Source organism: Oryx dammah, unplaced genomic scaffold, assembly GCF_014754425.2.
Source record: "Oryx dammah isolate SB20612 unplaced genomic scaffold, SCBI_Odam_1.1 HiC_scaffold_29, whole genome shotgun sequence".
Lineage (NCBI taxonomy): Eukaryota > Metazoa > Chordata > Mammalia > Artiodactyla > Bovidae > Oryx > Oryx dammah.
The window spans coordinates 35,772,492-35,791,190 of NW_024070213.1; the positions used below are offsets into that span (position 1 = coordinate 35,772,492).

Genomic DNA, 18,699 nt, shown 5'->3' on the forward strand with positions numbered 1-18,699 from the left:
TTAAAAAGAGAAAGGTAAATACCATATATGATATCACTTATATGTGGAAACTAAAATCTAAAATGTGACAGAAATGAACAGAAACAGTCTTCTGGACATAGAGAACTGACTTGTGGTTGCCAAGGGAGACGGGTTGGGGGAGGGATAAAGCGGGAGGCTGGGGTTAGCAGATGTAAGCTATTATATAGAGAATGAATAAACAACAAGGTTCTACTATATAGCACAGAGAACTATCCTATGATAGACCATAATGGGAAAGGATATTAAAAACTATACACATATATATATGCATAACTGAATCACTTAGCTGTAAAGCAGAAATTAACACATTGTAAATCAACTATACCTCAATTTTTAAAATTAAAAAAAAAGCAACACCACATTTGAAACTGTACAGCATGTCCCCAAACTCCTTCACTTTTAAAAGAAAAATAAAAACCATAACCTTAAAGTGTACAGTAGCAAAAAAAAAAACTGTTTATTTAAAATATATTCACCATCTTCATCCAACAGGATTTAACAGTTTTCCTTAATATAAGTGTTTCCTAAATAGACATGTAGATGAAAAATTAAGTTAGAAAGTATACCAATACAAGCTGGAAGAACAATACTCTACCTTATTTAGCAACAACTCAGGATTCAGAAACATCAGGTAAATACTGGTTAAAGGATAAGTGTGGGGAGGTGGGTGGGCGGGAGGGAAATGCAAACCTTTGCAACAAGAGCAGTCTAATTTCTCAGACTAAGAAACTGAGCTTAAAAGCTAGGTCACAGAGCCTACAAAAATCTTACCACATTTCCAGTTGGAAAGGCCTCCAAAAGAACCTACTGAACTCTAACAGAATGAAAACCTGTAATTTTTTTTCCAGCTGAAAAATTCATGACTTTATTGCAAGAAATTCCCCAAAACCAAATAATAACAATGTGTATCCTCTCAAATTTCCACACTAGATACTAAAATCAGATACGATTTATCTGCAGACAAATAAGTATCTATGAATTATCTCGTGATAATTAAGATGAATTTGAAAAACCATCACACGACCAAAAGTGTCAAATAGATAAAGAGTGAAAACAGAAGTCAGAAACTTTCAGCCTCATTTTTAGCTCTTCCGCTGAGTTTTTAATATTACAGTGGAACAAACTATGCTGGCTAACTACAATGCCAAAGTCTCCAACCAAGCTCTCTGATTCACTTTAACAATTCACACGCCTTTGAAGAAACTTAAGAGCCGCAAGGGAGAAGGCAATGGCACCTCACTCCAGTACTCTAGCCTGGGAAATCCCATGGACAGAGGAGCCTGGGAAGCTACAGTCTATGGGGTCGCGAAGAGTCAGACACGACAGACACGACTTCACTTTCACTTTTCACTTTCCAGCATTGGAGAAGGAAATGGCAACCCACTCCAGTGTTCTTGCCTGGAGAATCCCAGAGACAGAGGAGCCTGGTGGGCTGCCGTCTATGGGGTCACACAGAGTCGGACACGACTGAAGCGACTTAGCAGCAGCAGCAGCAGCAGCAGCAAGGGCCACAAGAATATAAGCACAATGTGGATTTTCCTACAAACTGTCTAAAAAAAGTGGGGGGCTCTTTCCTTTCTGTTTCTTCCATTCACTTTTATAATACTCTAGGGGTGGGAGAAGCATATACTTTTACTCCCCACAAAGACACGCTGACATGAAAAGGGAATAAATGATATGAACAAGGTTATAATTAGCAACAGACCTCAGACAACAGATCTCCCTCCAACTATAGAAGAGCGGAGAGATTCAATTTGAAGTATGCTCTCTCTCTTTGATAGAAAAAGTGTATTACTATGATCCTACAACAATATAATGAAAAAGTATAATGCTGCTTCCATATTCATGGCCCTAAAAAAGATGCAAGGTAACATACCTACCAGTCGTCTTCTACACTAGCAAAGTAGATGCTGCTACTTTGCCTAGAGAACATTGCATGTCGCATGCACATAGGCTCTGCCAGTTTGGTAACTCCTAAAACTCTCAGGCCAACGTAGTTTCATGAACTCTACTGTACTCCAACTATTCCATGGACTCCATAAAGAAAAAGAACACCCAATCAAAGCACCAAGCTTCGCCAGCGGCAGCATACCCAAAGATCCATCCTCACCTTAGAACTGAGCTACCCAGAGGTCATGTCATAGTAACCTCAAAAAGAATCCGTTTGTCAACAGAAAAATAATACTGCACAAACACACTCTAAAGCAACTCCACTTCCACAACAGCAGCAAGAAATGCTGAATACAAATCTACATGCAACATTAAAGGTCAAGCTTCTTTCTCTCAAGGCTTAAAGACAACAATGTGTAACCAAAGAAATCCACACTTGGCTGAGAATCTGGGGACAGGGCTACAGTTCCAGCTTTTGACATTAATGTCCTCTGCTTCGTAGGTAAGTCACTTCATTTCTCTTCCCCTCCGTTTCTCCACCTCCAAATTGAGCGGGAGAGACACTACAAGTGCTTACGTAGGTAGCTACCAAACACATTCCTCTGCTGAAAGTGTGTATGAGTCGCTCAGCAGTGTCTGACTCTTTGAAATCCCATGGACTGTAGCTGGCCAGACTCCTCTGTCCATGGAATTCTCCAGACAAGAAAACTGGAGCGGGTTGCCATTCCCTTCTCCAGAGGATCTTCCCAACCCAGGAATTGAACCTGAGTCTCCCGTATGGCAGGTAGATTCATTACCATCTGAGCCACCAGGGAAGCCCTCTCTTGCTGAATAACACACTACAAAAACATGGCTTTTAAATTTGACTAGGTTTTATACTTTATTCCTAATCCTTTTTATTATTTTGTCCAAGAGTGTCACTATTGCTCACAGTTACCAAGGGAGTGATAATTACAATAGCGAACATTTTATACAACTGCTCCCGTGCCTGGTGCTAAACACTTTATGTTAACTCACTTCTTAGCACAGTCCTATGAGGTAGTAACCACAATCTTCCCATTTTCAGAGGTGAGGAAACTGGAATGCAATTATACAACTTGCCCAGGGTCATCAGGTTCATAATAGGAAAAGCAGAGATTTGACCCCAGGCCCCTCCACCTTAACCACCATGTTACCTCCACAAAGAGTCCACAGTGGAGAAGGGTGAGGTGCAGCAGAGTCCATCTGCAAAATGTTATTGGGGGCCCAAACACTGACCTTGTACTGTGAACTCTCCCAGAAACAAAGGTCAACTTATGATTTACAAACCCAGCACCAAGCACGTGTTACAGCTGGTTTTTTTTTTCCTTCCATGCTTTAGTTTCACAATAAATTAACACTGATCTTAAAGGAATTACATTAAATCTACCTCCCTTTTTTCACTCATTAGAGGAGATGCACAAATAACAGAAACTGTGGAAGCTGGGACTCCCGTGTCCCCTGTCAGGTAGACACCACCCTGTTAATAGCATGGCTTAAAGTCACCGTCCAAGGACTCTGCATGTTAAGTCGTGTGCCCTAAAATCTAACGGCAGCAAAAAAAAAAAAAAGTGACCAGTCGTAAGTGGAAACACCAGTTCCTCAGCCTAAAATCTCTAAGACTGGGGAGTCCAGCTACTGAAACTAAGCGGGAACAGCAACAAAAACCGTGCCTATCAAAAGACAATGCAGTGCGCATTAAAACTACAGGCTGGTATTCACCATCAGGACAGAGAGAAAATACTAGTAATCAAGGAAGTCCTCTGTACCCAGCTAGCACAGGTTATGTTTATATACCTACTTCCCCCATTCAAAACTCAACTTCAATCTCAAGAGCCAAGCATTTGGCTGCGTCCCAGGAGAGGCTGAGCATTTCAGTGGCCCCAGGCCCGGAGAGGGGAGAAAGCAGGTGTGCGTTCTAGAACCCAGAAGCCCCCAGGACGCCCCCGAGGCGGGGCGAGTTCCCGTTTGGCACGGCCAAAAGGAAATTACTTCAGCGTAGAGGGGACAGTGAGCTCCTCCCGCAGGGCAAAGCCACACTCCTCCCGCTCGCCTCATCGCCCGTCTCACGTCCAAGGCCACAGACTTTTATCGACTGCTCTTACAAACCCGGCCGTGAGGGGCAGGGGCTTGAGAGTCGTAGCGAGCAAAGGTGGGGAGAGGAGCCGTGTTGTTTGTGATGTTTTCTCTTTTTCCCCACCTGTAAGGGTAAAAAAAAAAAAAAAAAAAAAAAATTTTTTTTTTTTTTTTTTAATCAAAACAACCCACGGAGAGGCCAACGAGGACTTCGTCGGGCCTGTGTTCGGGCTTCTGAATCACTTCCTCCTTTTCAGATGCGTCTGAGCTCGAGATTACGAAGTTGCTAAGAAAGTCCTGCCTCCACCGGCAGCTTCCTGCGAGCGCGCGAGCCGAGCGCACCGCGCTGTCCGCGGGCACAGAGCCTGCCCAGCAACCCCAGGCGAAGGGAATGAGCTCCGAGGGGACCGAGCGTCAGGGGTCCCCAGCCCGCGCTCCCCGCCCGGCGCCGTGGCTTACCCCAGCGTGTTGATGAAACCGTTGACCGAACCCTCCGCGTACAGGGACACGATGTCCCCTATATAGAGGAAGCTGGACATTTTATCGGACATGCTGCTTCATGCTCCGAAGAAGACGTCCCCTTCTCTTCTCAGCACCCGCGCCGCCCTCTCCGGGGAGCCGCAGCGGCAGAGGCGGAACGGAGCGCCCGCCTGCAGCCCAGAACAGCGGCGGCGGCGGCGGCAGGCACGACCAGAGGGATAGAGCTGCGCCGGGAGAGCTGCCAGGACCGGAGCCGCAGCTCCGAAGACCCCGCGACGCGCGCCGCCCGGACGCCTGGAGAGCCGCAGCCGCCGCCTCCCCGGCAGGTTTCCTGTTCCTTTCAGAACTTTTCTCTCCGACACCTTTGCTCCTCCTCCTTGCTCCTCCGCTCCCGCCTCCGCGAACCCTCCGCGCCCCGCGCCCCTCCGCGGCGGTCCCCGCCGCCTGGCCTGATCTGCTGCTTGCAGAGCCTTTGGGTCCCCTCGGGGAAATTTTTGGACCAGGTGGTGGTGCCCATTGGGCGAAGGGGAGCCGAGGAGCGTGGGGACAAGGAGGCGGAGGCCAATCAGGCAGCGGCGGCAGGGGGCGGAGCCCGGCCAGGGAGGGACGACTTTAGGGGGCGGGGGACCCGGCCACCCGGGAAGCCGCGGCGCGCGCGCACCGAACGCGGGGAGGCGCTGGAGGGGCGACAGCGGGGCCCTCCAGCCGGGAAGCTGTCGCCCGAGAGCCGCCCTGGAGTGGCTAGACTTGGGATGCGACAGTTCCCGCCTGGGAAGGCGAAGGACAGCGGGGTCCAGACCGGTTCCCGCGTCTTAAAGGGGGCGGGGAGCATGAGAATTGGCGATGAGGCGGACGCGCTGGACCCGAGCAGAGGGAGCCAGCCTCACGCCTGCAGATGAAAAGGAGTCAGGGTGGGCTGGGTGCGTGGAATGGGTAATTTGCTGACAGAGGGAGAGAAAGGTGTGTTGAAGTAAAGGAAAAAATAGAACTTTTTCAAAATACACAATAAGGAAAGAAAATATGAGGGAAAAGGAGGGAGACAGTGGGGAGGGAGAGGGAAGGGTTTGTCTCCATGTGGAGTTAGTAGTTTAGGTTTTTGTCTCTAGTATTAATGTAAGGCGTTAGTGAAACTTGACCCGTCAGCAGATGTCCAGGTAGACGCGAGGGAAAAGTCACTTGGCCGAGCCAGCAATTTTTTAGCCAACCGTAGGCAGCGAACCTTCTCTTAAACCTCGGAGGCCGCGCCTCCTGCTCTTAATCCCAAACCCAGGTTTCATCTTCCACCTCCAGAGACCGCTGCCACCCTCTCACTGACAGCCTCGGTTTGTTTCCTTTTTAAAGCTTCTGACTCTTAAAGTTCCAACGGTCATGAATGAAACTGGCAGCGGGACACGTTTCCACACCTTCTTTGTTGTTTTTGTAACTCTCGTCTTATCATTTTAAAAGACTTTGGTCCTCTCCTTCCGGAAGACCTGGAAAAGGCAGACTTGGGCAGCAGTTAGGACTCTAGACACCCAGTCAAAGAATTTCGACCTAAGTAATCCCCCCAGAGCAAGGTTTGCTGAAAGGTGAAGGGACTCGGGGCGGACAAAGAGGTGTGTGCCAAACTGTGCAACTGATGGAAATTTAAATTTACAGTTCAAGGCTGTCTTACATTTTGAAGATGGTTGACACTTATATAATGGAATGTAAAGCTGGTTCTGCAAAGTTGCTTTAGTCGTGTCGAATTCTTTACGACCCCATAGTCTCTAGCCCACCAGGCTCCTGTGTCCATGGGATTCTACAGGCAAGAATGCTAGAGTGGGCTGCCATTTCCTTCTCCAGGGGATCTTCCCAACCCAGGAATGGAACCTATGTCTCTTTTATGTCTCCTGTATTGGCAGGTGAGTTCTATACTGAAGGAATAAGCTTAATATTCAGACGTTTAGAAAGCATGCAAGATAGAGGAGAATAAAATGTTCACAGAATCCAGGAAATGTCAGCGCAAAGCCTGTATGTGTTGAGATAAACTGGACCCAGTCATTGTCCTACCATGTAACTGACAGATCTCCCTTTACTTCTGTGTTCTCCTTTGAAAATCGTTACTTAGCAACTTAGAAATGCCTATTATGTGACAGAAGCTCTCTTCTGTCTACATGATACACTATATTAATGTTGGGAGCCTCCCAGGCATTGAACTATTTAAGAGCTTGCGATGGAACTTGATGAAGACCCTGAAAATGGAGGTTTCTATTTATCCAAGAAGTCCGTGGATTACATCCTATGGTTTCCCATGTTGCACAATCCTGTGCCAAATATCCAAATGGATGCTCCACGATTATTGGCTGAAGTCATGAATGTTTTTCTTTGTTTCCCCTAGGTACAAACTTATCAGTGAACAAGACATTATAAAACAAGTGCATTCATACTAATGAACAGGTACAAACTTCAAGTCATATAACCAAGATCAATGTCTTTTTTCCTCCTCACCCCATCCCCACCACCACCATCCACTGAGGTGTCCTGTATAGTTTGAGACCTGAATCCAGTCACACTTCTGCATTAACATGAAATATATGGTCAGTCAACCACCGAAGGGTCTTCTGTGCCTTAGCTATTCTGGCAATTCTTTCCTTCGTCTGCTCAGCTTGGAAATCTTAGAATCATTTTTGACTCCTCTCTCTCATGTCCCACATTCAGTTTACCAGCAAATCCTGTCAACTCAGCTTTCAAACTATAAACAAAATCCTACAGCACTGGTCCATGCCTCCATCATCTCTCTCCTGGATCACAGCAGACTGCTCACTGATTTCCCCTCTTCCACCATTGCACCTTTATGATCTATTCTCTACCAAGAAGCCAAACATTTGCTGTTAAAATAGAAATTAGGTCAAGCCTCTGCTCAAAACATTGCAATGGCTTCCCACCTCAGAGTGAATTCTAAAGTCACTTCCATGGCCTTTAAGGCCGTATATTGATCTTCCCCCTGGGCTGATGTGGTGCAGCTGTGCAGGTACACGTATGTGAGCAGCACCTTACGTATGAGTGAGTGGTGAGCAGTCCACACCTGCACAACCATTCTGAGAGCCCGCCACCACATCTCTGACTTCATCTCCCACCACTGACTTGAACCCTCCCGCTCCAGCCATCTTGGCCTCCTCGCTCACCTTCACGTATGCCATAGGAGGGCACTGCACTTGCTGTTCCCTCCGCCTTGTGTGTTTTTCCCGTGTATATCTGCAGGGTTCGGTCCTTCTCCTGCTTCAGGTCTCTGCTCTGATGTCACCATATCACAGGAGACTTTCCCTGACCACCCTGTAAAAAATACTGTCCTCAGCTTCATTTGTTCTGTCTCCCCGATTCTATTTTTCTTAGAATTTTTTTAGCACATGTTATTTGCTTATTTATTGTCCTGTCTCCTCCCACTAGAATATGAGTTCCAGGATGGCAGAGAATTTGTTCGTTTTCATTCCTGCTTTATTCCACTGTTATAAGAGTTCTTGGCACATGATAGGCAGTTAATAAATATGTGTTGAATGTGTGGGAGAAAAATCCCCTAGTACAGCTATTGTTATAGAGTCTCAGGACCTCTGTAAAACTTGCTACCTCCAAGAGTAACCGTACTTCAGTTGGGATGTGTGTTCACCCTAATCCCATATTCCCAAACTTTCTTCAGGATCTATCATTGTCTTCTCTTTGAAGCTAATCCTAGGATAGAGAACCACATTTGAACCTAATCCTAATTCTAACCCACTCTATAAGTACTACTTGTCAACAGGTACCATTAACCATTAATGACTTGGCTAAATCCCACATAAGAAGAGGATGAAGGAAAATGCTGAGTCCTAGATTTACTGAGACTAAAACTGTGGTGATTGAGAAAATCTAAACTTAATGTATCCAGAGTTGACTAGATTTTTACCACCAATAGAGATGGGCAATTGAAACAGATTAAATTATTAAAGAACAGTTTGGCCTTACGTCATATACAAAAATTAACTCAAAACAGACCTAAATACATGAGCTAATACTATAAAACTCCTATAAGAAAACGTAGAGGTGTTGATATATTCAGAAACCAATATAATACTGTAATTATCCTTCAAATAAAAATAAATTAAAATATAGGGGTAAATGTTCATAATATTGAATTTATCAGTGGTCTCATAAATATGGCACCAAAGCCATAAGCAATTAAAAAATAAATTTGACTTTACCAAAGTTAAAAATTTTGTGTCTCAAGGGATGCTATCAAGAGAGTTAAAATAATCATATGAGAGAAAGTATTTGAAAATCATATATCTGATAAGGGACTGATAAGATAATAACGAGTGTTGACAAAGATATGGAAAAATTGGAATGCTCTATTGATATTAGAAATTTTGGAAAAAGAGTTTGATAGTCCTTAAAAAAAGTTAAACAAACTTAACATTTGACCCAGCAATTCCCTGGTGGCTCAGAGAGTAGAGTCTGCCTGCAATGTGGGAGACCCAGGTTCGATCCCTGAGTCAGGAAGATCCCCTGGAGAAGGAAATGGCAACCCACTCCAGTATTCTTGCCTGAAGAATCCCCATGGACAGAGGAGCCTGGTGGGCTACAGTCGGTAGGGTCACAAAGAGTTGGACACAACTGAGAGATGTCACTTTCACTTTCAGCAATTCCATCTCTACAAAGGTATTCAAGAGAAATGAAAACCTATATGTGCACAAAAAAATTTGTACAAAAATATTCATAGTAGCTTTATTCATAATAGCCAATGTCCATCATCCATGATGAATAGATAAATACAGAGTGGGATGGTACATGGCCATAAAAACTACTGGTTCATATTACAATATAGATGAACCTTGAAAACATTATGCTGAGTGAAAGAAACCAGGCACAAAAGATCACATGTTATATGAGTCTAATTATATGAAATGTGCAAAATAAGCAAATTCATGTAGATGAAAAGTCAATTCGTGGGGACGTCCCTGATGATTCAGTAGCTAAGACTGCACTCCCAATGCAGGGGCCCTGGGTTCATTTCCTGGTCAGGGAACTAGATCCCACATACTGCAACTAAAGATCACATGCAGCAATGAAGACCCAATGCAGGCAAATAAATAGTTACTAAATACTTTTTAAGCCAATTGTGATTCCCTATGGCCTGGAGTGGATAAGGAAGGACACAGGGTTCCTTTTGGGAGGGATGAGAAAGTTTTCTTCAAACTTCCACTCTTGCTCGCTATATTTTTCCCTTGACCTCTGTGTTCTTGGTTTCACCTGACACCTACTTTGAGCAACAGTAGTCTCATACTTAGCTGCCGAGACTGGGGAAAAGGTGGTAGGTTACAACCAAAAAGAATTCAATGAAGCTGTAGGTGGGGTAAAACACATTACTTAATTCTTCATTAATTGTCTGAATGCACAAACTCAAAATGTTCCATCTTCCAATCAAATCACTTTTGTCATCAATGGCATCAGCAACCTCTTAAGTAATCAGGCACAAAGTCTTGGAGTCACTCTTTTTTCTTTTCTCTACCTACTTTCTCTCCTTTATCTCAAAAAATGTCTCCTGTTTACCTTCCCCACTTGCTCCATCCTATACCTGTTGCCTGCTCCCAAGTCTCTACTCTTCCAGTCTCCCCCACTCACAGTCCTCACAGCAAGCCAGAGCACTCTCCTTACAAGGCTGATCTGATCAAAACTGCTCAAACTTACAGTGACACCCCCTTGTCTACAGAAGAAAGTTTAGTCTTTAACCTGCTGGTATGAATATTAGATACTGTGGGAATCAGTCCATCTAAACGGATTTCCTCTACTGAGAATACGACACCACCATGTCAACATTCCACAGTGGTCATTATCTGGTCTCCTCCTTTGATAACTTTAGTTTCTACTCTTCCACTCCTGATAGCCTCGTGGGAAGCCAGACTTCCCACATATAATCTAGTACTTTTAGTCTCATGATTTTTCTTTTTATTGACTGCACAGGGTCTTAGTTGTGCCGTGCGAAATCTTCAATCTTCATTGTACCATGTGGGACCTTTTAGTTGTTGCATGCAAATTCTTAGTTGCAGCATGTGGGATCTAGTTCCCTCACCAGGGATCAAACACAAGCCCCTTGCATTGCAAGCTCAGGGTCTTAGGCACTGGGCCACAGGGAAGTCCCAGTCTTCATGCTTTTGAATGCAATGGTCCCTCTGTCAGAAAATCCCCTTCCTCCTTCCCTCCTCCCACCTCTACACCCTAAAGCTCCATTTCCCCAAGGAAGTGTCCCAGGTACAGCCAGGGCAAAGTGCCCCTTCCTCCTGAATCCCATCTCTGTATTCACTAGGGAGAGTTCTGTGGATTTGTCCTCCAACAAATATGCCTTAGTCATGTATACAGCCTGCTGTGAAATTTTGTACTAAAAAAATGCTGTGACTTGCCTCCAGGCGCAAGCGGGAATAAGAATAGAGGATGATATAGGGAAGAATGTAGAAGGAGAAGCTGATAAGATTCTCATAGGATTTGTCATAGATCCCAAAGAACTGTCCACTTTTCCTCCATGTCTACCAGCCTGAGTGGGGTCAACACCACCCACTTCCTGCAACTCCAAGCATGGGTTCTGACTAGTCTAAACCAGTGCTTCTCAAACTTTAGTGTAAGAACCATCTTAAAACACAGCTCCCTAGGCCCCATCCCATGAAATTTTTGACTTAGCAGGTCTAGAGTGGGGTTTACTAGCATTTCTGAGGAGGTGGTCATGTGTGGAAGGGGTGGAGGGAGGTGGGGTGAAACAGACCTTGGTGAATGGGAAGGCATTGCTGAAAAAATAATGTTTTTCCTTTTTATTCTGAAATAAAGTTACAGAAAAGTTATAGGAGAGTAACTTTTTATGAAGAACACATCACTTGACCCAAATTCACCAATTTTTATAATTTGCCACCTTTGTTTCATCGTCTTTCTCTACAAACACACACATACACACATACAATTTATTTTAAGATCTGTCCACAGCTTGCATATATCATGCCCCTTTACCTAGGGCTTCATGTGTTCCTAAGAGCAAAGATACCCTCTTCTGTATCCATAATACAGCTATCCAGCTCAGAAAAGTTAACATTGATCTAAAACCTTAATCTACTGTCCATAATCCAGTGTGGTCAACTGTCCTTCATAGCAGGGGATCCCCAGCCTTCAGGATCTAATGCCTGATCATCTGAGGAGGAGCTGATGTAAAAATAATAGAAGTAAAGTGCACAGTAAATGTAACGCACTTGAATCATCTCAAAACCATCCCCACCACCCCCAGTCCATGGAAAAATTGTCTTCCACAGAACCAGTCCCTGATGCCAGAAAGGTTGAGGACCACTGCTTGATGGCATTGTTTTTCCTCCAGGACAGAATCCCATGCAGGATCACATACAGCATTTAGCTGTCATATCTCTTCAGTGTCTTTTGATCTGTACCAATTCTTCAGACATCCTTTGTCTTTAATAACATTGACAGTTTTGAAGAATCAGGCCATTTATTTATAGGATAGTCCTCTGTTTGGTTTTGTCTTGCATTTCTTCCTAACTAGATTAGGTTAAGCGTTTCCAGCTAGAATAGTATTAATATGTTAAGTGACAACGTGTACTTCCTCAGGCGACTTGACCTCAGGAAAGTGGTGTCCATCTGTCCCCTTGTTTATGACTTTAGTTTTGATCACTGTCAAAGTGTTGTCTAATGGAGAAGAGTTTAGCAATAATCCCAAACCAGGTCTCATTTTAAAGATTGATCCACAAGAAACACCCTTTAGTTTGGGAGAATTCCACAAATGTAGGCCAATCCCAAAGCAGCAGCAAGTTTGATTTTCCTGCCAAGAATTGTGTCCAACCCATCTCCTGACCTTTAACCTATTTCCAAAGCTAGGGTTTGACATCTACTGTGTTTCCCTACCTGCAGGGGACAAATTCCAATCTCCCCCAGTGGTGCCTTTGAAGTTCTTCCCAGTAAACTAGATGTGAGAGCCAGTTATCCCTTCCACACCCTCCTCCCAATACACACACACACACACACACACACACACACACACACACACACACACGCTTGGATCTTGCCCATGCACTGGGGGTGGGGCAGGACTCATAACACAGCAGCAGTGCACTGCAAAGCACTTCAAAATCATTTATCATCTCCAACAGCCTAGCTCATGTTTCCCTTCACAATTTCCATCTTGGTCTTAATTATTGTATTTCAATGTCTCCACTGAAAGTTCTGTTTAACATCCTATTAAAATATTCTTCCAACCTCTTAGAGATATTTGCACTACCAGCTGTTAAACTGCTCAAATATTTCAATTCTTGCTTACTTCAGTTTGCAACTATTCTTCCTCTAATATAATTTCATGTTCTCAGCTAGATATCAGGACAACAGTCATCAATCATAACTGTATACCAGAATAATTAAAAATAAAGCATCACATAGACCTGGTTTGTGTGTGTGTTAGCCTCTCAGTCGTGTCCTACTCTTTGCAAGCCCATGAACTGTAGCCACCAGGCTCCTCTGTCCATGGACTTCTCCAGGCAAGAATACTGGATTGGGTTGCCATTTCCTTCTCCAGGGTATCATCCCAACCCAGTGATCAAACCTAGGTCTCTTGCATTACAGGTGGATTCTTTATGGTCTGAGCCACCAGGGAAACCTGGTTTAAGTCACTAATTGACTCTCTGCTGACTTTATGCAAATTTTCAGCCTCTGATGCCTCATTTTCTTTATCTGTAAAATGAGAACAATAGTACCTGCCTCCTAAAGTCCTTGTGAGGTTTAAATTAGAAAATACACTAAACAAGTTTGACATGGTGTTAGTTATTTTTGTCATTACCATTGTCTGAGAGAAAAGCAATATTAAAAGTCATAAGAAAATCAAGCATCAGAGATACTGTGACCTGTGCAAGAAGACAGATCAATGACAAAGTCAACACCAGACCTGTCTCCAGAGAGTCTGAGTCAATAGCTGCTTTATTTACACATCAGCCCCTTCAGGAAACAGTAGTGAATGCCTGATAATCCCTCTCAGGGATATTTGATTCCTTAAAATTTCTTTAAAACAAAGAAATCTGATTTTTAACGGGGAAATTTCAAACATACTAGACAAAACAAATTTTGAAACCGAAGTGGCTAAATTCCCACCCTGGTGCTGCAAAACCACCCCACAATGTCCCATGGGAACTCTGCCTTCCGCAAGTTTTTATCTCTTCACAGAAGAGGGGCAGATAAAACCCTGAAAGAAAACTGCCATCTAACACAAGAAAAAGCTGTTGTGCTTATGGTCCCTAGCCTGATAACGGGAAGACATAAAGCAGACCTCTGACTATCCCTCACCTCTTACAGACTTCCCATACTATAAGAAGTGCAGTTGGGGCAATTAAGGTCCTAAAATGCAAACTAGGAGCAATTTCTCAATGTGTAATCCCATTTCCCAGATCCCTCAGGATTTCCGACTTGCTCTTAAAGGTTTACTTCAGGAACTTTAACCTTGTCTTAATGAGTGGAAACAGACTACTAAGGCCAAACCCGTCAAACTGGTAACTGGCAATGAGAATGAAAGACGTAAGAGCAAATGTGAGTAGAAAGGAAAGAGGTGGGGAAAAGCAATTATATTAATGACTTCTATATTTGAGTCTCCGAACAGAGCACTTCTTGTATATTATCTAAGAACTTCCAGGAGAGAATTACTACTTACTGTCAGCCCTATTTTACAGCTGAAGAAACTGAGTCTAAGAGAAGTTAAGGAACCAACCCAAGGGCACCCAACTAGTGGGAGAAAAGAGAAAACAGCACCATAACTCAGAAAAGGGCAAAAACAGGGAGAGTAAACTCAAGGAGAACTTCCTGAAGTCTTTTTTTTGACCTGACCTTTCCCAAATTTGCCTTGGTTTCCTCTCATTTGTGTACTATAAACTGTCATATCGTCATTTCTCAGTATCTGTGGGGACTGGTTCCAAGAGGGCCCACGGATACCAAAATCCCCAGATGCTCAAGTTCCCATTAGAGGGTTGGTACAGCTGGTCCTCCCTATTAGTGGGTTTTGCATCTGCAGTTTTAACCAACATCCAGGCATATACACAGACCCGTGTAAAGTTGTACCATATTCGCAAACCGTGGTTGGCTGAAAATTCTAGTTTAATGCTTTTAGAACATCACATGACATCTTAAGATAAATTCAGGAGAATGTAGTTATTCAATAAAAAACTCAAAAATGAAATTTAATATTTATAAGTATAAGGGATTTCTGAATTTAAAATACATAGGCATTGATATAAAACATAAAGTAAAATGTCAAGTAGATTTAATTCATACAACTGTAAAATATTCTGTCAAAATTCTAATAAAATTTAAAAGAAAACAAGATGGGCAAACTATACGCAACAAATGTTATAGGCAAAATGTTGGATGTAGGCAAGAAATGAAAGTAATATAATAGTGAGATATCATTTCTCATAATAGCAAAAAATATTTTTTACTTATAATAACCAATGCTGATAGTGAAAGAGCCAATCTCATATCTTTACAGCCTTTTTCAATGACAATATAGATCCAAGGAGTATATCCTGAGGAAATAATTCTATATATGAAAAATACTTTACTCACAATTTTTGTCATAGTATTAATAATAATAAATATTGGAAGCAAAGCAAATACTGAACAATAGCAAATCAATGATGTAGAAGTAGTAGCTAACATGGTGTATGCCAATGATTCTTATTAAGAATATGTAAAATATATAAAAAGATTTATGTCAAGATTTACAAGTAGGATCAAAGTTCTATGTTGAGTTTGGTCACTAAAATGTCAGGGGAAAACAACATACTAGAAAAAAAGACTTGTAAAACTAGGACTAATTTTCTCTACTTTCCTAATGTTTTAGAAAATTCGTATTTTTTTAAATGCAAAATAAAAATCACATCAATAAATGACACTTCTTTTTAAATGGAAAAATTTCTAAAGAAACTCTGAGAAAGATTTTTTTCAAAGTTTCAGTTGACACAATAGAGTGAAGGCAGAACAGGAGAAAATGGAAATACCAGATTCAGTCATGCAGAAGACATGCCTAGGACGTCAGCTTTTGATTTTGGTTTTTTACTTAACCTTTTCTTGTTAAGGCATATTTTTAAGGAAGTGTTTATCAGAGTCTTTGTAGTGAAATTACAAGCAGAGGATATATAGCTGCATGGCATTTCAGTAATTCAGTTTGGGCTGGCCCAGTGTCTCCTAGAGGGCCTCCTAGGTGGGGCACGAGTGGCAAAGAACCTGCCTGCCAATGCAGGAAAGAAGAGAGATGTGGGTTCAGTCCCTGGGTCAGGAAGATCCCCTGGAGGAGGGCATGGCAACCCACTCCAGTATTCTTGCCTAGAGAATCCCATGGACAGAGGAGCCTGGTGGGCTACAGTTTATGGGATCACAAAGAGTTGGACACGACTGAGCGACTAGGCACACACACACACGTGTCTCCTGGCATCTTTCAGAACATCTCAGTAAACAAAATGCCAAGTGGAAATTCAAGAAGCCTGTAGAATTCAAATCCACCCTTCTTGGCAAAAACAGATTTAAGATTGGAATGTAGTTCTCCATGACAACCTTATCAGTGTTTGGAGTCTGGTTATTTCTGAGTACCAGGTAACAGGAAAGTGTTGCAACTAAACCTGTTACCATTTTTGCCTTAGTTCTGGGCCTTGGGCTAAGTCAGGATTTGGCTAGGCTCACCATTACAATCAATCTCTGCTTATCAAACCAGAGCAGGCTTGATATTGAATAAAACTTGCCGTAAATGACATAAAAAATATTCATTTTTTTTGTCATTATATAAAACTCTAAACTGAATAAGAGATTTTGAGAGATACTCAAATAAACAGGCCTAAACTCAGCTTCCCCAAACTCTCCCAAATTATATTGCATCTTCTCTTAAGAATGCCTGAGGGCTATTGTATAAAGCGAATCTAGTATTTTTCATGTGGAAGTAGGTTTACACTAGACAAAAACATTCCTTCAAATATTGCAACCATCACGGCCACTTCACACAGACTTTCATTTCCCTGAAGAGATTAACACCTGGCTCAAATGTCATTTCCTGTCCATGTTTGTGTGTGGATGAAGATAACATAACACCAGGTTTTGAATACATGCTCACTTCCTTCTAGTCTGTCAATTTCTGAGAGAAGGTGTAAGCAGCAGTGGGTAGAACCAGAAGATGAGGAGGGAACATGCTAGAACTTTTAAGACAACTTGTCAGCAACATCTGTTCTATTTGCTTCTAATGAACACACAATTCCTTCATTCTCACAGCATTTGAAATACTCTCCCCTAGAGTCACTGCATAATGAATGGTTCATGTCTTTAATGTTAATATGTCTTAGTGTATGCCATCTCCCCCAACGCAGCCATACACAATGCCATATAAAGTTGTACCATACTGGTTTTCTTAGCAGCTATGTTACAAGTCTACATTAACTATACTTTGTATTCTTAGAGTTTAAAAATCATTTGTCTTTAAAACAGAAATAGATTCACATATGTAGAAAACAAACTTATTGTTACAGGGTGAGGGAAGGGGTAGGCAGGGATAAACTGGGAGATTGGAATTGATGTATACACACTATTATGTAAAAAATAAATAACTAATAAGGACCTACTGTATAGCACAGGAAACTATTCAATGCTCTGCAATGACCTATATGGGAAAAGAATCTAAAAAAGAGTGGATGTATGTATAACTGAATCACTTTGCTGTACAGCAGTAATTAACACAACTTTGTAAATCAACTATACTCTAATAAATTTTAAAAAACATAATAGAAAAGAATATGAAAAAGATGGGACGTCCCTGGTCGTCCAGTGGCTAAGACTCCATGCTCCCAGGGCAGGAGGCCCAGGTTTGATCCCTGCTTGGGGAACTAAATAGATCCCACGTGCCATAACTAAGAGTTCTCATGCCACAACTAAATATTCTGCATGATACAATGAAGATCGAATGTCCTGAGTGCAACAACTCAGACCCAGTGCAGCCATATAAACAAATAAACATTTTTAAATGGAGTATGTAAAAGAATATATGTATGTATAGCTAAAGCACTTTGCTGTACAGCAGGAATTAACAAAACATTGTAAATCAACTATAATTTAATAAAATTTTTAAAAGAAAAAATAATCATTTGCTTTTTGTCATGAGTTATTTTCTTCCAATTTAATATTCATCTTTTTCCCCCACAGATTTTCTTATTGTTGACATATTCTTGGACCAAAAGGCAAGGAGGTGGAGAGAGAGGAGAGCACTTATTGTCTCTACTTTCACCATCACTGCAACACAGCCCACCAATCCACGTGGCATGGTCTACCCTGCACCATTCATGTTTATTTCTGATACAGCTTTTGACCTTTGCCAAGTACTCTGATAAACTTTATGTTGGTTTAGAGGTGTTCATGTCTCTACACTTCTGTATAGCCATCCCCTTCTTCCACTAACTTGTTGAAAGTCTCAGCTTTCCTTTTTCCCCACGCTGAGTCTCCTGTGTTCTTTTCCTCCATAGCCAGGTCAGTTTGTACACAGGCACTGGAAACATAGAACTAATTGTGTGTCATTTACCTGACAGTATTCTTATAAAGCAAGTAGACATGAACATTTAAACGCTCTAAATATAGCAGTTTATTCAAAGTTAATGGTACATCCTGGCAGTCACTTTACTCATCAGCAAATTTTCATGGAGCACCTACACTATCATGTTACATGGTAGTTATATAACAGTGACAAAAGATTGTTTCTGCCCTTAAGGAATTTTATCCAAACATCATTTAGAAAATGCCAACCTATTTTTGTAAGTCATGTAAAACTGGATTAGGCATTAAAGAAAAAGAAAAAATTGAGAGTAAATATTTTATGAACTATACGGTTCCATCTTGCTTGAAGACTGAGTTCTAAAATCAGAATTAAGGTGAAAAGTGGAATAAAATGAAAAATGTTACCCGTTGAGCATTTGAATCTCTTAAAGAGATGGGAATACCAGACCACCTTACCTGCCTCGTGAGAAACCTGTACTTGGGTCAAGAAGCAACAGTTAGCCTGAGACATAGAAAAATGAACAGATTGAAAATTAGAAAAGAGTGCATCAAGGCTGTATATTGTCACCCTATTTATTTAACTTATACACAGAGTACATCATGCAAAATGCCAGACTGGATGAAGCACAAGCTGAAAAGATGACAACACCCTAATGGCAGAAAGCGAAGAAG

The 18,699-nt window shown here is 42.2% G+C and overlaps 1 protein-coding gene and 1 long non-coding RNA gene across 2 annotated transcripts in view; one reads left to right on the plus strand and one right to left on the minus strand.

The window, feature by feature from the left end:
* Positions 1-5,246, minus strand: part of ITPR2 (inositol 1,4,5-trisphosphate receptor type 2) — a 594,002-nt gene extending 588,756 nt beyond the window's left edge. The window contains exon 1 of the mRNA XM_040234592.1: positions 4,465-5,246. Coding sequence (XP_040090526.1) covers positions 4,465-4,556 — 92 coding nt within the window. The 5' untranslated portion in view covers positions 4,557-5,246. The remainder of the gene's footprint in view (positions 1-4,464) is intronic.
* Positions 5,247-6,305: 1,059 nt separating this feature from the next.
* Positions 6,306-12,906, plus strand: LOC120858506. Its single transcript, XR_005719883.1, has 2 exons — positions 6,306-6,903; positions 12,379-12,906. It is a non-coding gene; the product is annotated as an uncharacterized LOC120858506 (long non-coding RNA).
* Positions 12,907-18,699: the final 5,793 nt, after the last annotated feature.